Raw genomic sequence first — 24649 nt, 5'->3', positions numbered from 1 at the left:
TCATCCTAGTTGCTCCAACGTGGGCACGCCAACCATGGTACACCACGTTTCTAGAACTTTCCGTGGTACCGCATCAAAGGCTGCATCTATCTCCAAGCCTCTTGACGCAGAACCATGGCGACATTCAGCATCCAGATCCGCAACAGCTCAACCTGGCGATCTGGCTCCTGAGGTCCTAGAGTTTGGCTACCTCAACCTGCCTCCTGAATGCATGGATATCATACGGGAGGCAAGGAAGCCCACTACCAGAGCTTGCTATGCAGCAAAATGGAAGCGGTTTGTCATTTACTGTACAGATAACAATATCAACCCGCTAGATGCATCCATTCCTAACATCATCTGCTATTTGTTACATCTTTACAAATGCAATCTAGCGTACGCTTCCATTCGGATACACTTATCCGCCATAGCGGCTTATCTCCAGAACAGGCAACATCTCTCTGTCTTCAGAGTGCCTGCCATTAAAGCCTTCCTGGAGGCACTGAAACGAGTCATTCCTCCAAGAACACCACCAGCTCCAGTGTGGAACCTCAATGTGGTCCTCACTAGGCTGATGGGCCCACCGTTTGAGCCACTGCACTCCTGCGAAATTCAGTTCCTAACATGGAAAGTGGCTTTTCTCATTGCTATTACATCGCTCAGGCGTGTTAGTGAGCTGCAAGCGCTCACAATCCAGGAGCCATTCATACAAATTCATTCAAACAGGGTAGTACTACGCACTAACCCAAAATTCCTTGCGAAGGTGGTGTCACAGTTTCATCTCAACCAAACTATTGACCTGCCCGCATTCTTTCAAAACCCACAAACAGTAGCGGAAAGAATGCTCCATACATTGGACGTTAGGAGGGCGTTGATGTACTACATTGACAGAACACAACACTTTAGGAAAACACAACAACTTATTGTTGCCTTCTCAGCACAGCACAAAGGCAACCCTATTTCCAAAGCAGGAATAGCCAGATGGATTGTTAAGTGCATTCAAATCTGTTATCAAAAAGCTAAACGTACCTTAACAATACCCCCAAGGGCGCACTCCACACGCAAGTTGGGGGCCTCCATGGCTTTCCTGGGGAACATTCCTTTGGAAGACATTTGTAGAGCAGCCACGTGGGCTACACCGCACACATTTACCAAACATTACTGTGTCGATGTGCATTCCAAGCAGCAAGCAGCTGTAGGACAGGCTGTTCTCAAGACACTTTTTCAGACTTCTGCAGCTGGCACGGGCAACCGCCGTTAATGGAGGGACTGCTATGCAATAAATATGAATTTAGCAGCCCACATGCCTCGAACTGAATATGCTACTTACCAGTATGCATCTGTTCTTGGCATGTAGGGCTGCTAACATTCATATCGCCCACCCTCCTCCCCGGTGCCCGTAGCGGCTGCAGATACTCTCTTGCATTCAATCATTAGCATGGACATCCTTTACACTATTTCACTCCATCTCTGCCACAATGGCTAAAAACAATCTGGGGATGGAGTCGATGCCCATGCGCACTGTAGTCCAGGGGAGGAGCCACCTATCTCGTGATACTTCGAAGACTCTTCCAGGACAACAATGTGCAATCATCCGGACCCAACACTAGGCGGCGATCTATGCAATAGATATGAATGTTAGCAGCCCTACATGCCAAGAACAGATGCATACTGGTAAGTAGCATATTCAACTTTTTAATCTGGAAGAAACTGAAGATGGGTGATATTACTTTATCTAATTTTGTCATGTGTACCTAATAACACCTTTTCATATTTTGTTTAAAAAAAAGTCTTGTGTACTATATTGACTTGCGCACAAGAGAAATGACAGAAGGTAAATTACCATTGTACCTGCCTCGTTAAGTACTGTTGCCGGTCCCTGTAGGAAGGTGGATATCGGACTGTGGTTACCCCCAACTTTTTGCCTGGTGTTTTTCTGGTTTCTGACTTATTTGGCCTGGGATCCTGCTATTCAGGACCCCAGGCTTCCTGCTCTCTCTGTAAAATGGACTCCATGTACCTTAGGTGCATTTACCAATTGGTACTGGGCCACCTTATCAGTCCCTGTACAGTGTACCTTAGGTGCCCAGGGCATAGGTGTACCCAGGGCCTACCAGGGGCTGAAGCATGTATTATGCCACCCCTGGCTGGCCATCTAAATCTGACACAACTGGCTGCATGACAGCTGGGGCAAGGTGGTGTAAACACCCTTTGCTGTAGATATAGTATACCTATATCTAACCCTAAAATGGACACATATATTCCTATCAGTCACTCCTATGGAAGGCCTTATCAATCCTGAAGGCAGAGTGCTTGGAATTATGTGAGATGGTGTTCTGGCATGAGCTGAGCCCGTTTGCAGCTTGCGGAACCAAGTCCTAATAGCTGTTCCATGATAACGCTATACCATATACTCTTAAGTGCATTATCAACCTCGCGGTTAAATGCTAACTCTGGTATAACATTATCAAAACGTGTCGAGTAAGGTGTCATACAATTTGGAATACTACCCCCTCGCCAATTCTGGCGACGGGGGTAGCATTCCACCCTCTAGAGGGACACGACATGTATGTAACTGTGAACCCCGGTTAAAGTTAACTCGAGCCGCAGCATCACAAAATGGATGCTGCCACCACAGACACAAGTCTGATCTCCTGCTGCTGGGAGTCCTTCCAGCGAGGATGGCTTGGACAAAGGGTTTCCTGCCTTGGGAGGTGCTAGCACCACCCCAGACAGGATTTTGTGTATTGAGGTAGGGAGGCCTGAAAGGAATGAGACATGCCTGGGGCACACAAGGTGCCCTGTGCATACACCGGTTCAAACCAGTTGCTGGGGCATCCCAGCCCCAGCTCTGGCGGGAAACCGGACAAAGAATAGGGGGTGTAACCACCCCCCTTCCTGGTCCCACCCAGGGGAGGGACCTAGTCAGTAGTGCAGCCCCCTTTAGGAGAATAAAGGTAGGAGCTGGTCCCATTCCAAATTAGATTATCCTGCGCTATTCAACAAGAAGAAACTCTGGCCTTCGACGTTCTGCTCCACAGAAGACTGAAGAATCTCCCTTGTGGAAAAGGAGTGTCCACCCTGCAACTGCAGGCACCATCAAGCGTCCAGCGGCTTCACTTTGTCGTCTTCCCTCGAGGATCCAGACTTCAGAGCCCGACGAGACCCGGATTCCCAGACCTCGCCGGCCTCAACCTGCATCTACAGCAAAGCTGAGACCCATGGGTGCGACGAGACACGTGGGACCGGCCATCTTGAACGAACCTGCACTTCGCTTCCAGCACGACTCCCGAGGTAAACTCGACCAAGTGCTTTGGGGACTGAAAAGCCCCATCCACGAGCAGCTCCTGCACCGAAGATCAGCCCTCCAGCCTCCACGAGATCTGCGTGGGGCCCTTCTGCTTTGTTGCTGCTAGACGCGTTGTCTGGTCACTTGCCAGCTGGCTAGTGGCCTCCAAGACGACGAACCTTTGAATTTTCACTGCTGGTCTGGTTGCTCCAGACTGGCCCTTGCTCCCTTCCAAAAGAGGGGCACCCCGGACTCTCCTAGTCCGCACCAGACGCTTTCTTCACTCACCGCGTGGGTTGCCTTTGCCAAGGCCTGTTGAGTCCCAGCCCGGATCCGACACCGCCGACTGTGAGAGCCTGCGTGGGACAGCTCGTGCCTCCATCCTGATCGTCGAAGACACCTCCTGGTCCACGTGGCTGCAGAGTCAAGCGTCCACTCTTCACCTGATCGCGACGTCGACATCTGGTTCCTTCCTGGTTCCACTCCAGTCACTGGCTAGTGACTGTGAACATTGTCCCCTCTGCTTTCAGGTCTCCTTCACCAATCCACCCTTGGATTGCACCGGACATCTTCCTCCTGGTCGCCTGCAGCATCTTTTCTTTCAGGCTCCATAGACTTCAACGCGAGAACCCGACGCACTTTGACACCTGTGCAGCCGCCGTCCGTGGTGAGGTAACGAGAGCATTTCGGTGCTCAAGGGTAGTTTAACTGTCCTAGTGTCCAGTTCCACAGTCGTTGTTGTCCTATCTAGTCAGGATTGTCCGTACTCACCTTAAACTTGAACTGTACTGTCCATAGACGTTGTTACGCATCTCGCGTGTGAGTTCACACTCTGCACACGCGTTCCGTGGGCCTCCTATTACTTACCTAGTGTTAGTGTAGCGTGGTCCCATCGATCCTACAGCCTCTGGACAGCTCCATTTCCTTTATCGACTTTCACATTCCACTTACTTATTATATGGTTTGTCGTGCCCCTAGGGCACCATTGTAATTTTGTGCGACTTGTAGTATTTTTCGGAGGAGATTGTCATGTGCTTAGCCCTCTGACCTCATAAAGAGTTCAGAGGTGTTGTTATTAATTAATATACTGTTTATTTTCATAACAACCTGTGTGGTGTCCTTTCATCTGTTATTCAAGGGGTTATATTGTGGTAAAACAGCTGGCTTCACATACTGTAGGAAGGTTGATCCCTGACTATGGTTGCCCCCAACTTTTTGCCTGGTGTTTTGCTGGTTTTCTGACTTAGTTGACCTGGGGCCCTGCTATTCAGGACCCCAGGCCTACTGCTCTCTCTGTAAAATGGATTCCATGTACCTTAGGTACATATCTAAATTGGATACTGAGTCACCTTACCAGTCCCTGTACAGAGTACCTTAGGTACCCAGGGCATAGGTGTACCCAGGGCCTACCAGGGGCTGCAGCATGTATTATGCCACCCCTGGCTGGCCATCCAAATCTGACACAACTGGCTGCTTGACAGCTGGGGCAAGGTGGTGTAATCACCCTTTGCTTTAGATATAGTATACCTATATCTAACCCTAAAAATGGACACACAGATCTCCTATCAGTCACTCCTATGGCAGGCCTTAACAATCCTGAAGGCAGAGTGCTTGGAATCGTGGGAGATGGTGCTCTGGCATGAGCTGAGCCTGTCTGCGGCTTTCGGGATCCATCCCTTAGCCGTTTCCATGATATCGCATACCATATACTCTTAAGTGCATTATAATCCTCGCGGTTATGTGCCAACTCTGGTATCGCTTTATCAAAACATGTCGAGTAAGGTGTCATACGAATTGGAATACTAACCCCTCGCCAATTCTGGCGACGGGGTTAGCATTCCACCCTTCTAGAGGGACACGACATGTATGTAACCCCTAACCCCGGTTAAAGTCAGACAGAGCCTTAGCATCCACAAAATGGATGCTGCCACCGAGACACAAGTCTGCCCTCCTGCTGCTGGGAGTCCTCCCAGAGCAGGAGATAAGGACAAAGGGTTTCCTGCCAGGGGCGGTGCCAGCACCGTCCCAGACAGGGTTTTGTGTATTGTAGGTAGGCAGGGCTTTAGAGGAAGGTGACTGCACGTGGCACCCCGGTGCTCACTGTGCATAGGCTGGCTGGAACCAGTTCCAGGGTCACTCCAGACCCTGTGCTGGGGAAAAGCCCGCCAAGGAAGTGGGTGTAACCACCCCCCTCCTAGTCCCACCCATAGGGCAGGACTTAGTCGCGTGCCAGCCCCTTTTTACAGGATAAAGGTAGAGACTGGCCCCCTTCCAAAGCAGATCATCTTTGAATCCTGAAACTACTTTCTGCGAAAGGAACTCAAGACTTCTTCCTAAGATTTCTCCCTTGTGACTAAGGAGTAGTCACCCTGCATCCGCAGGCACCATCTAAGAACACTGCGGTCTGCTGCAAGTCCTTCCTCCGGAATCCGACTGCCCAGCTCGACGAGAACCGGCTTCCCTGGCACCTCTGACCTCTACCCACCTCTACAGCCCAGCTGAGAACCGTGGGTGCGACGAGACCTCAAGGGACCGGCCATCTGCAAGACTGCACGACTTCTTTCCAGCAAGCCCGCCGAGTAATCTACTGGTGAGTGCTTTGGGGTCCGAGAAGCCCCGACTCTGAGCAGCTCCAGCTCCGAAGTGCAGCCCCCCAGCATCTCCACGATCTGCGTGGGGCCCTTCTGCTTTCCGCTGCTCACCGCGTTGTTTGGCTACTAGCCCGTTGGCTTGTGGCCTTCCTGACGACGCCCGACGACATTTCTGTTGCTGGTCTGGTTGCTCCAGACTGGCCCTTGCTCCCTTCCAGAAGAGGAGCACCCTGGACCCTCCTGGTCCACTCAAGACGCCATTTTGAGTCCACCGCGTGGGCTTGAATTAGCCAAGGCTTGTTGCCCAATCCTGGGTAACTTCGACGCCAACGACTTCATCCTTCGTGGGACAGCTCGCACCTCCATCCTGGTCGCCGACAACGCCTCCTGGTCCGAGAGACTGCAGAGCCCAGCAGTGCCCACTCACCTGACTGCGGTGACTTCGCCCGGTGCCATCCTGGTGCCCACTTAATCACTGGCTAGTGATTCAAGAACTTGGTCCCCTCTGCTTTCAGGTTTTCTTCTTCCTTGATCCAGGCTTGGATCCATCGAACTTTTCTTCACTGGTCGCCTGCCAGCAACTTCTTCCTTCCAGGCTCCTGGTCCGGCAACGAGATCCCCGACGTCTTTTCAGACCTATGCAGCTGCAGCCCCTGGGCTAGGTAACTTCGGCACTCCGGTGTCCCAGCATAGCCTCACTACCCAAGGGTCAGGATCCACTGTCGTTTTCTCCCTACCAGGTCGGGTTCGCCCGTGAACACTAACTTTGTGAATTCTAGCTTCCATAGACTTTGTCCCGCATCCCGCGTGAGAGTGCACACTCTGCACCCGAGTCCTCTGGGCCTCCTAGTAGTAATCTAACGATTCCCTAGTCCAGTCCTAGCGATTCCAAAGCCTATTAGAACTGTTACTTACCTGCTAGTAATTCGCATTCCACTTTGAAAGTATATGGTTTTTCGTGCCCCTCGGGCATTTGTGTAACGTGCTAACTTAAAAGTATTTTCGTAAGAGTTTTGTTGTGTGCTTAGCACCCTGTCCTCATAAAGAGTACAGGGTTGTTGTGATTCTAATAAATACATTGTTTATTTTCATAACACTTGTGTGGTGTCCTTTCACTGGGTGTTCAAGGGGTAATGTGATGGTAAAACAGCTGGCTTAACACGCCCTCTAGAGTCTTAGCCTTAGACTGCTCGTATCCATGCTACTAGGATAGCTGGTCTATAAGGTTGACTTACAACCAATCATCAATAAGGGTTGTTTGGACTGATATATAGTGATCACTAGAATAGTGAGCACTGCACATCAGGCCAACTTCTCACATTGGTGAGCAGCGGTTGGGATTTGAGCTTGCTGTTGTTTTACCACACATGCCCTAAGAATATCTTGTGAAAGATCACATAAGTACTAAAGGTACATATAACTTAGCTTAGAATACTCTGAGTTCTACTGAACCAGCTGTTGTAGCTCCTAGGGCCTAGCACACCCTAAACTACAACTCTAGCAAGGGATCAGTAGGCAAACATATAGTGTAGGTAAGTGCACCACTTACACCTCACTAGAAAAGCATGTCGACTCAGGGGGACTCTACTGAGACTCCCCTGGTCAGCTTTGACCCTCCACAGGTCACTTCACGATATGCAGCTCTCAATTTTCAGGAGATGAGGCAACTCTGTGTCTCCAGGAAACTGAAGCAGGGGTCTAACCCCACCCTTCCCTTTCTGATAGGTCTCTTAGAGACATATGATGCCAGAAAGCTCTCTCAGTTACATGAGAGCATGCCAGCCTTAGAGGGAACCTCTGGGGATCCAGACCTCCCCAACACTGATTCAGCAGTTGAGGAGGAGGATCAGGAGGTACTCTCTGGGGATGAGGTAGACAAAGGTCTTGAGGTAGTCAGAAGGCTAACTAGGACCAACTTAGACTTACTTGGGCTAGGATCTGGGGGCCCCCCAGTACTAACCCGAAGTGGGCCTAACCTTGGAGTTAGGAGAGATAGATCTCTTTCTAGGGACTCCAATAGATCTCTGCACTCTAATGCCTCTTCTCAGGGGAGAAGGAATCCTCCACAGAGGAGATTCACTTCCCCTCAGAGAAAGGAGCATGAAGCTAGGATGAGACAAGCTGAACTGAGGATTGAAAGGGAAGAAATTGCCCTGGCCAAAGAGAAGCTTGCCCTGGCAAGAGAGCAGCAGATGAGTGGGCTAGCTCCCACTGGTGGCAGCAATCTCCCAAGAGATAGAGAGAAGGGTTTAGATACTAAACACCTGACTAAAATAGTGCCCCCCTTTAAGCAAGGGGATGACATCCAGAAATGGATGGCTGCTTTGGAGAGGGCCTGCACTGTGCAGGGCATTCCCCAGAGTCAGTGGGCAGCTATACTGTGGCTCTCCTTTGATGGCAAAGGTAGAGATAAGCTCCTCACTACTAGAGTTGAGGATGCTAACAATTACCAGGTCCTGAAAAATGCACTGGTTGATGGGTTTGGTTTAACCACTGAGCAGTACAGGTTGCTGTTCAGAGACACCCAGAAAACTCAGTCTCAGGACTGGTCTGACTTTGTTGATTGTGCCACTAAGGCTTTGGAAGGCTGGCTACTGGGTAGTAAGGTTACTGATTTCAAGGGATTGTATAATCTAATTATGAGAGAGCAAGTCTTAAATAATTGTCAGAACCAGTTATTACACCAGCACCTGGTAGACTCTGATCTGACCTCTCCACAAGAATTGGGTAAGAGGGCAGACAAATGGGTCAGAACCAGGATTAGGCCCAAGAACCAAGGTGGTGACCAGAAAAAGGAATCAACCAAGCCTCAAGAGAAGGGTGGGAATAAATCTACAGATCAAACCACATCAGGGCCCCAAAAATCCTCTGAGGGGGGTGGGTCCCAGAATCCTTCCAATAACCAGAAGAAACCTTATTGTTATCCCTGTAAACAGGTGGGTCATTTAAAAACTGACAGCAGTTGCCCAAAGAATAACAATAAGGAAAACATACCCCCAAGTAACATTCCTAAACCTCCTGTTACTACTAGTAGTAATCCCCCAGGTGGTGGGAGTGCCCCCAAGACTTTGGGTGCATTTACTTTGGGAGTTCCTGGGGACTCTGGCCTAACCAGGTCCCCAAACTTAGATACTCTTGTCTGTGAGACTGGCATGGGGTTTGCCAACTTCACAACTTGTCCCAACACTTTGGGCAAGTACAGACAGGAGCCCCTCATCAATGGTATAAAAGTTGAGGCCTATAGAGATACAGGGGCTAGCATCACTATGGTGACTGAGAGTCTAGTCCCCTCAAGGCAACTTTTACCTGGTGCCACATACCAGGTGACCAATATTGATGGAGTACAGAGAGATCATCCCATGGCAGTGGTCAATCTCAGCTGGGGAGGTGTCACTGGCCACAAGAGAGTGGCAGTGTCACCAAACTTGCCTGTAGATTGCCTACTGGGGAATGATTTAGAGCTCTCAGCCTGGGCTGAAGTTGAGCAAGATACCCATTCTAAAATGGTAAACCCCCATGGTAAGGTTAGTGGGGCAGTGTTAGCCACAGCCCCAGTCCAAGATGTCCTCCCTGAACAGGTCAGGAGGGTTGTGCCAGTCACAACCCAATCTCAGACAACTTCCTTCCCAGAACAGGTTGTCAAGGCTGTCAAGGTAACAGCCCACACCCAAACGGAGCCCCCTCCTGAAAAGGTTGGGAGAGTTGTGATGGCCACAGCTCAAACTCAGACAGATGATAGTGTTGTGAAGCCTGAAACTATGGATCACTCCACTCAGACAGAGAGTATTGAGGAGGAAGAGAAATCTCCCTCCCACCAGACATTAGGAAAGGGTCAGCCTCCTCAGGGAACTGATCTGACCCCTTGTGAAGAAACTGCCACAGAGGTAGTCAGGCCTAGCCTGGCAGAACCCCTGATGCTAGTGGACCCTTCCAAGGTGGGACCCAGTCTGGAGCAGGTAACCTGCCCCTCTCTACCCTGCCTCAGTCAGCCCAGGGCTGTAGAGGTCAGGGAGGCCAGTGTTGGACCCCAAGGGGCCCCCTGTCCAAACGAATTTCCCAATCAGCAGATTAAGGGCACTGAAGCTAGTAGTCCTAGCCAAGTGAAAATAAAACATACTCCTGAGGGATCCCCCTTAAAATTAGTTAGGGACCTCCCACAGATGGACACTGTTGGGCACAGCCAAACTTGGGACCTGAGGGCCCCAGACCTGACCTGTCCCCCCAGTAAGCCAAACAGAGGGACCCAACCTCCAGCTGTAGGTAGCCAGAGGTTGACCCTGAGAGCCCAAAACAACTCAGTCTTGGAAAGAAAGGCCTATATGGTGGAAAATGATTGGAGGAAGCTGAGCCCAAAATTTGTGGAGCCTCGCTTCAGTACTCCATTTCAGCACCAGCCCTTTCCTTTGCCAAAACACACCACAGGTAGAGATTCCCTATGGTGGAGACCCTCAGACACCCTTAGGGTGAGGGATTGCTTAGTGGACCATGACATAGGGGGTAACTATGCCAGTGCTGGTACTTCCTTAAATGGCCACTTAGGCAATATAGGCTTACCTGGACAAGGATAGCCTTATCTCCTTTCGTTTGGGGGGGGGTTATGTAGGAAGGTTGATCCCTGACTATGGTTGCCCCCAACTTTTTGCCTGGTGTTTTGCTGGTTTTCTGACTTAGTTGACCTGGGGCCCTGCTATTCAGGACCCCAGGCCTACTGCTCTCTCTGTAAAATGGATTCCATGTACCTTAGGTACATATCTAAATTGGATACTGAGTCACCTTACCAGTCCCTGTACAGAGTACCTTAGGTACCCAGGGCATAGGTGTACCCAGGGCCTACCAGGGGCTGCAGCATGTATTATGCCACCCCTGGCTGGCCATCCAAATCTGACACAACTGGCTGCTTGACAGCTGGGGCAAGGTGGTGTAATCACCCTTTGCTTTAGATATAGTATACCTATATCTAACCCTAAAAATGGACACACAGATCTCCTATCAGTCACTCCTATGGCAGGCCTTAACAATCCTGAAGGCAGAGTGCTTGGAATCGTGGGAGATGGTGCTCTGGCATGAGCTGAGCCTGTCTGCGGCTTTCGGGATCCATCCCTTAGCCGTTTCCATGATATCGCATACCATATACTCTTAAGTGCATTATAATCCTCGCGGTTATGTGCCAACTCTGGTATCGCTTTATCAAAACATGTCGAGTAAGGTGTCATACGAATTGGAATACTAACCCCTCGCCAATTCTGGCGACGGGGTTAGCATTCCACCCTTCTAGAGGGACACGACATGTATGTAACCCCTAACCCCGGTTAAAGTCAGACAGAGCCTTAGCATCCACAAAATGGATGCTGCCACCGAGACACAAGTCTGCCCTCCTGCTGCTGGGAGTCCTCCCAGAGCAGGAGATAAGGACAAAGGGTTTCCTGCCAGGGGCGGTGCCAGCACCGTCCCAGACAGGGTTTTGTGTATTGTAGGTAGGCAGGGCTTTAGAGGAAGGTGACTGCACGTGGCACCCCGGTGCTCACTGTGCATAGGCTGGCTGGAACCAGTTCCAGGGTCACTCCAGACCCTGTGCTGGGGAAAAGCCCGCCAAGGAAGTGGGTGTAACCACCCCCCTCCTAGTCCCACCCATAGGGCAGGACTTAGTCGCGTGCCAGCCCCTTTTTACAGGATAAAGGTAGAGACTGGCCCCCTTCCAAAGCAGATCATCTTTGAATCCTGAAACTACTTTCTGCGAAAGGAACTCAAGACTTCTTCCTAAGATTTCTCCCTTGTGACTAAGGAGTAGTCACCCTGCATCCGCAGGCACCATCTAAGAACACTGCGGTCTGCTGCAAGTCCTTCCTCCGGAATCCGACTGCCCAGCTCGACGAGAACCGGCTTCCCTGGCACCTCTGACCTCTACCCACCTCTACAGCCCAGCTGAGAACCGTGGGTGCGACGAGACCTCAAGGGACCGGCCATCTGCAAGACTGCACAACTTCTTTCCAGCAAGCCCGCCGAGTAATCTACTGGTGAGTGCTTTGGGGTCCGAGAAGCCCCGACTCTGAGCAGCTCCAGCTCCGAAGTGCAGCCCCCCAGCATCTCCACGATCTGCGTGGGGCCCTTCTGCTTTCCGCTGCTCACCGCGTTGTTTGGCTACTAGCCCGTTGGCTTGTGGCCTTCCTGACGACGCCCGACGACATTTCTGTTGCTGGTCTGGTTGCTCCAGACTGGCCCTTGCTCCCTTCCAGAAGAGGAGCACCCTGGACCCTCCTGGTCCACTCAAGACGCCATTTTGAGTCCACCGCGTGGGCTTGAATTAGCCAAGGCTTGTTGCCCAATCCTGGGTAACTTCGACGCCAACGACTTCATCCTTCGTGGGACAGCTCGCACCTCCATCCTGGTCGCCGACAACGCCTCCTGGTCCGAGAGACTGCAGAGCCCAGCAGTGCCCACTCACCTGACTGCGGTGACTTCGCCCGGTGCCATCCTGGTGCCCACTTAATCACTGGCTAGTGATTCAAGAACTTGGTCCCCTCTGCTTTCAGGTTTTCTTCTTCCTTGATCCAGGCTTGGATCCATCGAACTTTTCTTCACTGGTCGCCTGCCAGCAACTTCTTCCTTCCAGGCTCCTGGTCCGGCAACGAGATCCCCGACGTCTTTTCAGACCTATGCAGCTGCAGCCCCTGGGCTAGGTAACTTCGGCACTCCGGTGTCCCAGCATAGCCTCACTACCCAAGGGTCAGGATCCACTGTCGTTTTCTCCCTACCAGGTCGGGTTCGCCCGTGAACACTAACTTTGTGAATTCTAGCTTCCATAGACTTTGTCCCGCATCCCGCGTGAGAGTGCACACTCTGCACCCGAGTCCTCTGGGCCTCCTAGTAGTAATCTAACGATTCCCTAGTCCAGTCCTAGCGATTCCAAAGCCTATTAGAACTGTTACTTACCTGCTAGTAATTCGCATTCCACTTTGAAAGTATATGGTTTTTCGTGCCCCTCGGGCATTTGTGTAACGTGCTAACTTAAAAGTATTTTCGTAAGAGTTTTGTTGTGTGCTTAGCACCCTGTCCTCATAAAGAGTACAGGGTTGTTGTGATTCTAATAAATACATTGTTTATTTTCATAACACTTGTGTGGTGTCCTTTCACTGGGTGTTCAAGGGGTAATGTGATGGTAAAACAGCTGGCTTAACACGCCCTCTAGAGTCTTAGCCTTAGACTGCTCGTATCCATGCTACTAGGATAGCTGGTCTATAAGGTTGACTTACAACCAATCATCAATAAGGGTTGTTTGGACTGATATATAGTGATCACTAGAATAGTGAGCACTGCACATCAGGCCAACTTCTCACACATACCAAAAGAGTTTAGCCTAAGACTGCTTTGTCCATGCTACCATTAGGATTGCTGGTCTATAAGGTTGACTTACAACCAATCACCATAAGGGTTGTTTGGACTGATACAAGGTGGTCACTAGAACTAGTGAACATCATATATCAGGCCAACTTCCCACAGTCCCCTTTACATAAACCATTTGGTGAGCCAGCAACAAAAGGCCGACAAGCTCTGGAAAAATATATTATCTTAAATAGTCTGTCTGAAGTTGGTGGTAGTTTATTGTATATTCACATTAAGTTCAACCATTTAGACCAATGTGGTTAAAAAAAAAAGGTACTTTTTTTCTGACCTTCTTTGTTTCTAGATGAGAAAATGGGTAGAGTAGTTTGAGGCCGATTATCCAGTAAAACTGTGCCTACATTTGTCTCTTGCTCGTAAGGAAGTGATTGTGCTGACCCAGGTTATTGAACCTGTACTTTTTTCAGCCATGTTTCATGGACCTTTTAAAGCTTGTGCGTGATCCATTTATCAGTGTTCAATTTTTTTTCTCCTCCAAAAAGTAGCACTTTGGAGTACATGAAAAATTGAATCGGCCTGTCATTTATTCAATCGGTCATTTGTCTATTTAACAAAACTAGTTAGACAAAAGAATTGTGAGGAGGTGGAGCACTGATTCCAAGCTTGCTAAGAGTGTTCTCTGCTTCATATGCTTCTGAATGTGGTTGACTTGAAACTAATTATTCTATATTATGTCTTTTACCTTCAGCAAGAGAAGGAGGAGCAGCGTCAACTGGCAGTCACTTCTTACTTGAAAAGCTCACGAAAGGAGCACCAACGCATTCTTGCTCGTCGACAGACCATCGAGGAACGCAAGGAGCGCTTGGAGAACTTGAACATCCAGCGTGAGAAGGAGGAGCTTGAGCAGCGTGAAGCTGAGCAATTAAAGGTGCGAAAGGCCGAGGAGGAGCGACTCCGCCAGGAGGCCAAGGAGCGGGAGAAGGAACGCATCCTGCAGGAGCATGAGCAGATCAAGAAGAAAACCGTCCGTGAGCGGTTGGAGCAGATTAAAAAGACTGAACTGGGAGCCAAAGCCTTCAAGGACATAGATATTGAGGTATGTTGCTTTTAGACACTCTCCTTTTATGATTAGCACATTGTTTACACAACAATATAATAGTGGAGAAGTGTGGCTCAATGGTTAGAGCGGCAGACCCTGATGCAGAGGTCTGGCCCGGGACCAGAGTTCAATTCCCGCCTCGTCGGGTCTTGGGCTTAATTTCCTCGGACCTGATAATTCTCGCCTCTGGGCCTATTCTAATCATGGGTCCCACTCTGCAACTCTGGGCAATAGCTTGCTTAATCTCCACAACGGCCCCAACAGCGCTGGGATGCCTGGCTTCACCTTGGGGGTGCCCAGGAGTGGACATTTCACAGGGAAAAGCCAGGAAGGGTTCCACAGCGGTATGCGTTACAGAGCCAGGACACCCCAGTTGGGGTATAAGTGCGCTTTACAAGTACACATTTCTGTGAGTGTGATTTTAAATGTCTGGAGCTTGGCTTAAAATGTGTAAGAAAATAACTCCATAGATAATGAAGCATGTCAATTAGTGAGCCAAAAATTTGAAAATAGTTGATCCGAGGATTCCCTCGTTAATCCCGAAAAACGGAATTCTCCAAGGACAGGATCACCACGCTCATAGATTGGATAGTGGGCTAAACTTCTGAGTTTTGATGAGAACCACTGAGGTTTTCTGTTAATTCTGCATGAAAGCTCCATCTCCTACAAGCTGCAGTGGCCTTTAGACCTATGTAGGTCTGGATTGGCTGCAAAGCTGTTAGACTTTACATTGTCAACAAAAAGACATTTAAGCAGCAGCACTACTGAAAGAGGGGCTTTGACTCTGCCCATGTTTCACTTGAGTATAATATATTTTTTTAATAGACACTTTCTTGGTGTCTGAAAGTGCCCCTTTTTGTCATGGTCAACCCCACTTTATGCCACTGGTACTGAAATGTTTGGACTGATCTGCACTGGGTCCCTGCTAACCAGGTAAAAATGGTCTAATTGTCATGCAGTTGGCTCACAATATTTAACCCCTGTAAGTCCCTAGTTAGTGGTACCTCTGGTCCTTAGGGCATGGGTACCAGAAAGGGTCCATAAGGGTTGCAGCATGTAGTATTCCATCCTAAGGTGACCTCATACAAATTGGATGTAGCCTGCCATTGCAGACACTGTCCTGGTGCAAAGCATGATTGAAAACACAACATGGCACACTCTCTGCTTGCCGTGCCAAAGTCTCTGTCACCCCTACAGATGGCCTTGTGGTTCTAGGACAGTGTGCATTATATTACATGTGAGGGCACATCTACATGAGCAGATATACCCCTTGTAGGAAGCTAGCTCTGTATATACTGTACCAAAGTAAGGTATAGTGTGCAGAGTCCAGGCGATCCCCAGAGGTATAGCAGAGGCTAAATTAGATAATCACTAACCGCTCTCTTTGCAGCAGTTTGGGAGAGCAGTTAGGCTTATCAGGAGAGTGTGTTAATTATTTATTGTATTCACTCAATCAAGGATTGATTACATACACAGTCAGAGCCAATTGGTCTAAAACAATTGGGTAAGTCTAAAAAGGTATACTTATTGGTTCGAGGCATGTGGGCTGCTGAATTCAAATCTGTGCATAGATCGCCGCCTAGTGTTAGGTCCGGATGATTGCACTTTGTTGTCTTGGAAGAGTCTTCGAAGTATCACGAGATAGGTGACTCCTCCCCTGGACTACAGTACGCATGGGCATCTTCTCCATCCTCAGATTGTTTTTTCCGCCATTGGGTTCGGATGCTAACTCCTATACTCCAACTTAGGAATCGAAACAAAACTTTTCTAAAGGCCAAAAGGCCTTCGACTACGACGGTATTGTTCTTGTTCGGTACCTCTCTACTCGATCCAGCTTTCCATCTCGACTCGGTCGTCGACGCGGGCTGTTGGGCCTTTTCGACGCCACGTGAGCCTGCTGTCGATGGAAAGAAGCCCGTTCAAAAGGTGCCCACAATGCCACTCCAAGTTTCCACATACTGACAAACACTCAGTATGCAACAAGTGCCTTTCCCCAGACCATAGGGAAGAAACCTGCCCAGCCTGCGCCCAGTTTCGGTCGAAGAAAACCATAAGGATCCGACGGGCCGCTAGGCAGGAGATGCAGCGACAGGCACCGGAACCGGACAACATCTTCGATGATGACCAGGAACTACCGGAAGCTAAAGATTCGGACCTAGAGATCGTCACCATTGAGGACTACTCGGACTCCGATGACGACATCCCACCGGGGCAAATCGTTCGTACACTGCCCCCGATACCGAAGGCTCCGGTCGAGGCATCGCCAAAAGGCCTTAGCCAAGATCACAAAAACGTTTTGCCAGCCCCGCCGTCCGGCTCTGCTCCGAAACCGAAACCTTCAGAGACCCCAGGGCCCAGTACCATCGTCCCGAAGAAGGTTCCAGAGCCAAAAAAGGTTGTCGACCCGAAGGGCGTCGAACTGAAAAAGGCCGTACAGCCCAAAAGCGTCGAGCCAAAGAAGACTGTCGACCAAAGGAAGCCTGCTCAGCCAAAAAGCGTCGACCCCAAAAGGGTAGTCGAACCGTACAAGGGCACACAGCCGAAGGCCGCTGAACCAAAAAAGGTCGCCGACCCGAACAAGCCTGCTGTTCCAAAATCTGTCGACCCGGCAAAGGTCGCCGACAAGAAGGGTGCCGTACCGAAGCCCGTAGCACGGCCGGAAAAAGCTATCGACCCCAAAATAAGTGCTCCCAAGACACCAGTCGATCCGAAAAAGACCATCGACTCGGAAAAGGACAGTCAACCAAAAAAGCCTGTCGAGCACAAGAAACGTGTCGAGCCGAAAGATCCGGTTGACCCCAAATCACTCGTCGACCCGAAAAAAGGCCCGAGCCTAAGAAAAGCAATAAAACACCAAAAGTCGTTGCAAAAGGTGTTACTGATCCAAAAAAGTCTACACTCAACCTAGGACTGTAGAGGAAGAACTCTTCCATCCAGATCCATCAGACGACCAAGCAAAAATATATATTAATCCAGAGACTGGTAAATTTACCATCCTGCACAGAGAGGAGAGGCCATTGGACACTGGCTCTCATTCCCCTGTTCCATTAAAGAAAAGGGACTTTGGGACTTCTCCCTCTAGATCTCCCTCTAGACCCTTCATCCCTTTCCATCCTATCATGCCTATTACACCTTTTGCTCCTTACTCTCCTTCTCACCACGGGGACAATGAGGGTAACATAGAGGACGATCCACAGCCTTACTATGATTTCCCACAAGATCCTCAACCACAAGAGGAACCATGGGAGGTGCCAACAGACCCTTACAACACCCATTCCATCCCTGATGGGCCCTCTTATCCAACTAAGCCGTCACCTACTGATGACACCATTGTCTTCAACCAACTCATAGACACGGCCGCATAATACCATAACGTAGACATGCATAATGACCCTGTCGAGGAAGACTTCTTATTTGACACCTTCCCTACTTCGGAAAAAAGTGTCAGAACACTTCCTATGTTAAAGGGAGTGCTAAAACATGCACCAGACATATTTAAGGATACAGCCAGGGCACGGGTAATCAATCCCAGAATAGAGAAAAAGTATAGGGCAGCCCCTACAGACCCTACCTACATCAGAGGGCAGTTACCATTAGACTCACTGGTAGTGGCTAATGCACGTAAAAGGGCCAACTCCCAAACGGGGGAAGCACCTCCCCCCGATAAAGAATCAAAGATACTAGAGGCGTCCGGTAAAAGGGTAGCAGCACAAGCCTCCAACTCATGGAGGATTGCTAATACCCAAGCCCTACTGGCTCGTTACAACAGGGCGCATTATGACCAGCTCGAAAGCCTAATGCAACACCTACCTGAGCCTTTTAAAGCACAAGCTGATGACCTCATACAGGAGGGAAAATTCATTTCAAACGCTTCCATCAAAAAATGTGTGCTTGACGCAGCAGACACCGCAGCCAGGTCAATTAACACTAGCGTCTTACTACGCAGACATGCATGGCTGCGCATTTCCGGTTTTAAGAACGAGCTGCAGTCCACCATTCTTAAACAGCCAGTCAAACAGGACTTTCTATTTGGGCCTGCTGTCGACACCATTTTGGATAAAATGAAAAAAGACACAAACCGCAAAATCAATGGGGGCATTACAATTTCAGCAACATAGAGGCTCCTTTAGACGCTCCTCATACAGGGCAACTACACGAGGAAATACCTCGCAGACATCTTCCTCATACAAGAGTAACACACAAGGTTCCTTTAACAAAAACTCAGAGGAGGTTATAGGGGCAACAATAATAAGGGAAGAGGACGTGGAGGCAATAACACCAGAGCCTCCACTGCCACAAAACAGTGACTTCATCACGCTACCTCCAGACCACCTAACACCAGTTCGAGGCAGACTCCAACAGTTCCTACCTGTCTGGCACGCAATTACCACGGACAGGTGGGTGAGAGAAATTATCCAGTGTGGTTATTGCCTAGAACTTACCTCTACTCCACCAAACATACCACCCAGACACCGTCCTATGTCCACAGAACATATCACCCTGCTCCAACAAGAGGTGAAATGCATGCTGTAAAAGGGAGCCATAGAGCCAGTCCCTTTCCACCAGCAAGGGACAGGAGTATACTCCCTATACTTCCTTATTCCCAAAAAGGACGGTTCCCTCAGACCAATATTGGACCTCAGACCCCTAAACCAATACATACTATCGGAGCACTTCCATATGATCACACTACAGCAAGTGCTCCAGTTGCTACAACAAGGAGACTTATCCAGTATTATGGGTATCTTTCATAGATTCACATTCCTGAATCATTCCCCGTCGTCGGGGTGGGAATCACCGGTATATAAAAACAGTAATGTCATAAAGACATATACATACTAATAGGCCAGAGGCCTCACATTAGTAACCTATCCAAGTCCTTTTGTAAAAAGGACCACATTTTGGCCAGGAGCCAATCCGCTACTACCACCCTCTAGAACCTTCCTGGAAGGAGCCCTAGTCCCTCAAATTTTCTACCGCACGTCGTGCTAAGGGAGTCTTCACTGAGCTCTGCTCAGTTTTCTGGTACTTTTGGATTATTTCCATATTTTTCTCTTCAAGATTATTCTTGTGGAGGAGTGCTAGAGCAGCTATGTCTACCACTCCTAAAAAAGTGCTCTTTAGATCCTGTGCCTCGTGTAGTAAGCTGAGACTGCACGTGGATGACAAACATGAAGACTGCCTCTACTGTCTCTATCCTGAACATTCTGCCAAGGATTGTAAGGTCTGCTGCACTTTCTCTGTCAAGACTTTAAAAGACAGAGAAGGTTGCCTGCTCCTGTGGCTTCAGAGACTAAAGGACAAGGATCAAACAGTCTCCTCAGGTGAGAGCGAGTGTTCCTTCAGGAGCTCACACTCCTCTGCCAAAAGGCCAAGACCGACATCTCCAGGTCCGTCTGAGGTGCCACCTCAAAAGAAGACGCCCAAGTCTTCAGAGGGTCCTTCAGGGGCAATGACAGTTAAGACTTCTCATCAGGAAACCACCTTTAAGAAGCCTGTGCTGGTGTCTTCTGCCTTGCCTGTGACAACGTCGACAGTAACCATCTCTACGCCGACAGCTTCAACCTTCACCACCTGGTCGACACCTACCTCAGCATCGTCGTCGATGGGTAGGTCGATTTCCTCAATAATTCCTGTCAAAAAAGTGTTGACGCTTCCGTCGACGGTAGTTTCAGCGTCGACGAAGTCAAAACCATCGTCGTCGACGAAGGTCCCATCGACGTCGACGAAGGTCCCATCGACGTCGACGAAGGTCCCATCGATGTCGACGACAACCTCGTCGATGTCATTGTCGACGAAGCCATCGACTAAGCCATCGACTAAGCCATCGACGAAGCCGTCGACTAAGCCATCGACGAAGCCGTCGACGAAGCCGTCGACGAAGCCGTCGACGGCAGCACCAGCGTCGACGAAGAAGCCATCGTCGACGACGCTACCGTCGTCGACGAAGACTACAGAGATGTCTGCTGTGGCTGACAGCATCCCACCGCTGATGACCACCCCGTCGACGGGCCCGTCGACGGAAGGATCTCCTAAGCTGAAGTGTATTTATACACACTTCAAGATGTCAACGTGTACGCTGACGCCAGAGACTACATCTCCTAGCAAGGTCCAGCCACTGCTGCCGGTCCACTTTCTGGAGACTGAGGATTCTGATGATGGTGCCTTGTTCCACACTGCAACAAGTCCTTCACAACTCAATGTAAAGGTCCAAGAGATTTCGGACTATGAAGACCTTGGTCAGGCAGAAGTGCCATGCCAGGAGGAATATCAACCACCTCCACAGCCTATGGTGTGCCTCCCGGCCTCAATAGTCACTGACCTTCAATTCCTCATAACGGACTACAAGCAGCGGTTTCTGCCTTCTCCGCCTCCTTCAGTGGTGCCTCAAACTCTTGTGACACCAGCTCCTCTTCCTCGCCCTAGACCGCCACCACTGGTCATTCGCCAGGTCCCTGTGACTTTGCCTCCTCTACCGTCTTCTGATGAGGAGGAGGAAGCAGTAGGAGAAGATGAAGGTCAACAGGAGGAGGGTGAAATACAGGATGACGAGTGGGACGAATATGTCATTGAACGTCCGGTTTCCCCAGACCAGGCTCAGGCGGATTCACCCCCAGAAGATATCGGGGGATTTCATAATGTCGTAGAGAGAGCAGCAGCAAGGTTTAAAATAGAGATGACCACGCAACCTCAGGATTGCTTCCTATATGACTTCAAAGAGCCATTCAAGAAGACGGTTCGGTCAATCCCTATTATCTATTACATCAAGGACCAGGGGATAAAGATAATGAAAAACCCCTCATCTTTGCAACCAGTGCCGATTAGGCTTGATAAAAAGTATAAGGCCCCAGTCTCAGCTCTGGCATGTCTTACAGGCCATACCAAACCGGACTCCGTTATCACCCAAGCCGCGCAGCGGAAATCAAACAACCCAGCTACTACGCTGACGGCGCCTCCGGACAAGGAGGGCCGTAAACTGGATAACATCGGGAAAAGCTTCTCGTCGATGACGGCCCTTACGGTCAGGGCGGCAAACTAGCTAGCGCTTCTAGGGCGTTACAATCGCCAGATGTGGGCGGATGTTGCCGCATATCTAGGCACACTGCCAGAGGAGCAGAAAGAAGAGGTAAAGAAGATCCTCCTTGAGGGAGAGCGGTCCGCCTCGGAAATGATTGACGTGGCGATGGATATCGCCTCAACAGGATTTCGGCAGCTAGCGGGGGCAGCTGTCCTTAGACGCCAGGGATGGCTTAAGTCTACATCCTTCCGGCCTGAGGTACAGTCCAAAGTACTGGACATGCCGTTTAACGGAGACCTGCTCTTTGGGGAGCATATTGATGAGATGCTACAGGGTTTCAAGAAAGATACGGAGACCGCAAAAGCATTGGGTACCCTCCAGTACAGAAATACTTCCTTTCGGGGCTCCAGAGGAAGAGGCCAGCAGACAAGAGGTGGCTATCAGGGATACAAATCCTCCTACGGCTCGTCCCAGCAATACAAGCCTCAGGCAGCAACAAGGCCAGTCCTCGTACAATAAGTCTTCCTTTCGAGGGAGGGGAGGTAAGAAGGATACCAGAAGACAATGACTTCTTTCACCTACAGGCCTCCACTTCTTCTCCACATTACGTAGTTGGAGGAAAGATTTCCAACTTCCTACACAATTGGCAAAAAATAACGACGGATCGTTGGGTCCTGCAACTTGTTCGGGAAACTCCTCCTTCGAACCCCCCAGGTCCCATGCAGCACAAGAATCTGCATCTCCTTCAAGCGGAACTCTCACTAATGCTCCAGAGAAGAGCCGTAGAAAGAGTTCCCAGAGGTCAGAGGGGGAAAGGATTCTATTCCCGATTCTTCCTAATACGGAAAAAGGAGAAGAAATGGAGACCTATATTGGATCTAAGAAACCTCAACGGATACCTCAAGAAACAATCGTTCCGTATGGTATCCATTCAGGAGGTGTTACAACTACTCAATTCCAAAGATTTCATGGCGTCCTTAGACCTCAGGACGCCTATTTTCACATACTCATCCACAAAAGTCACAGCCAATTCCTAAGGTTTGTAGTGGCGGGCAGACACTACCAATTCAGAGTGTTACCATTTGGCCTAAAGTCGGCGCCACGCTATTTACAAAATGCCTGTCTCCAGTGGCAGCGTACCTTCGACAGCACCATCACCAGGTATTCCCTTACCTGGACGATTGGCTCAAGTCTCCTACTCTAGAAGGCGTAAGAGGATCTTCCAACGCTTGTCTTCAGCTCTTCGAGAGCCTGGGGCTTACGCTCAACCAGGAAAAGTCAGTATTGCAGCCCTCTCAACGCCTCACTTTCCTGGGAGCAACTCTAGACACGTATCAGGAGAAGGCCTTCCAGTCATAAGAGCGTCAGGTCAAACTGAGGTCTCTTGCAGCCCACATTCAGGTCAAGAAGACCATCAAGGTGCGACTCTTCAAGTCATTACTAGGAATGATGTCCTCCAATATCCTCCTAATACCACACTGCCGCCTCCATATGCGTCCCTTACAGGAGGTGTTATCCTCTCAGTGGATCCAGTGTACGGGATCCTTCGACGATCTGATCAGGATCACTCCGTTCATGGTGAAGGCCCTGCACTGGTGGCTTCAAACAAAAAACCTAAACCAGGGCCTTCCAACAAAAAACCTAAACCAGGGCCTTCCATTCTTACTTCCAATCTCCCCACACGTGATAACAACGGATTCATCATTGGAAGGATGGGGTGCGTTCCTGCAGGAACTTCAAATTCATGGTCCGTGGTCGCTGGCAGAAAAACAGCTCCAGATCAGCCTGCTAGAGCTGAGGGCAGTATACCTGGCACTTCGAGCATTCCTGCCTCGGATCTGGAACTCCCCAGTGCTTGTGAGGACGGACAACACCACCACAATGCACTATTTAAACAAGCAAGGGGGAACTCGATCCATGACATTATCTCAAGAATCACAGCGAATTTGGGAGTGGCTACTCCAACACAACATTTCGCTGAGAGCGGAGTATGTCCCAGGAGCGGACAACACCCTGGCGGACTCACTAAGCAGGCAACGCTCCATTTGTCATGAGTGGGAGCTCGACCAACATGCTCTCGACAGTGTTCTCCCGATGGGGCAGACCTCAACTGGATCTATTTGCGACGAAGATCAACGCGAAATGCCAACATTATGCAAGTTGGCATCCCCAGAAAGGATCTCTCGGGGATGCATTTTCGATGGCATGGTGCAACGTCTTTGCTTACGCTTTTCCTCAATGTAGGAGAGTAGGGTCTGCAATCCTATGATCACCCAGATTTTTGCTTTTTGCTGCACTGGTTTACGACTTTCCCTGGCTGTGGGCCTGCTAATCAGACCCACAGCCTAGCTGTTCTCTCTATCCAAATTGTACTCAGGTACTGAATTGGCACTGGGCCCTCTCCAAGTCCCTGTACCCAGGGCTGAGGTGCACCCAGAAGTCTCCCAGGGGCTGAAGCATGTATTATGCCACCCCTGGATTGACTAACTAAAACTGACACAACTGGCTGCACGACAGCTGGGGCAAGGTGGTGTACTCACCCTTTGCTTTAGATATAGTATACCTATATCTAATCCTAAAATGGACACACAGATCTCCTATCAGTCACTCCTATGGCAGGCCTTAACAATCCTGAAGGCAGAGTGCTTGGAATCGTGGGAGATGGTGCTCTGGCATGAGCTGAGCCTGTCTGCGGCTTTCGGGATCTATCCCTTAGCCGTTTCCATGATATCGCATACCATATACTCTTAAGTGCATTATAATCCTCGCGGTTATGTGCCAACTCTGGTATCGCTTTATCAAAACATGTCGAGTAAGGTGTCATACGAATTGGAATACTAACCCCTCGCCAATTCTGGCGACGGGGTTAGCATTCCACCCTTCTAGAGGGACACGACATGCCTGTAACCTATAACCCGGTTAAAAGTCAGACAGAGCCTTAGCATCCACAAAATGGATGCTGCCACCGAGACACAAGTCTGCCCTCCTGCTGCTGGGAGTCCTCCCAGAGCAGGAGATAAGGACAAAGGGTTTCCTGCCAGGGGCGGTGCCAGCACCGTCCCAGACAGGGTTTGTGTATTGTAGGTAGGCAGGGCTTTAGAGGAAGGTGACTGCACGTGGCACCCCGGTGCTCACTGTGCATAGGCTGGCTGGAACCAGTTCCAGGGTCACTCCAGACCCTGTGCTGGGGAAAAGCCCGCCAAGGAAGTGGGTGTAACCACCCCCCTCCTAGTCCCACCCATAGGGCAGGACTTAGTCGCGTGCCAGCCCCTTTTTACAGGATAAAGGTAGGAACTGGCCCCCTTCCAAATCAGATCATCTTTGGAATCAAGATA

The 24649-nt window shown here is 49.9% G+C and overlaps 1 protein-coding gene across 4 annotated transcripts in view; it reads left to right on the top strand.

Moving 5' to 3' along the window:
- The window catches only part of EIF3A (eukaryotic translation initiation factor 3 subunit A), a 1009075-nt gene that overhangs the window by 318498 nt on the left and 665928 nt on the right, over positions 1-24649 (top strand). For all 4 annotated transcript variants that reach the window (XM_078643910.1, XM_078643908.1, XM_078643907.1 and 1 more), the window contains exon 12: positions 13946-14293. In XM_078643910.1, coding sequence (XP_078500036.1) covers positions 13946-14293 — 348 coding nt within the window. The remainder of the gene's footprint in view (positions 1-13945; positions 14294-24649) is intronic.

Source organism: Lissotriton helveticus, chromosome 5_1 (assembly GCF_964261635.1).
Source record: "Lissotriton helveticus chromosome 5_1, aLisHel1.1, whole genome shotgun sequence".
Taxonomy (NCBI): Eukaryota; Metazoa; Chordata; class Amphibia; order Caudata; family Salamandridae; genus Lissotriton; species Lissotriton helveticus.
The sequence above is the reverse complement of the archived record's forward strand: the minus strand, read 5'-3'. Positions and strand labels throughout refer to the sequence as shown.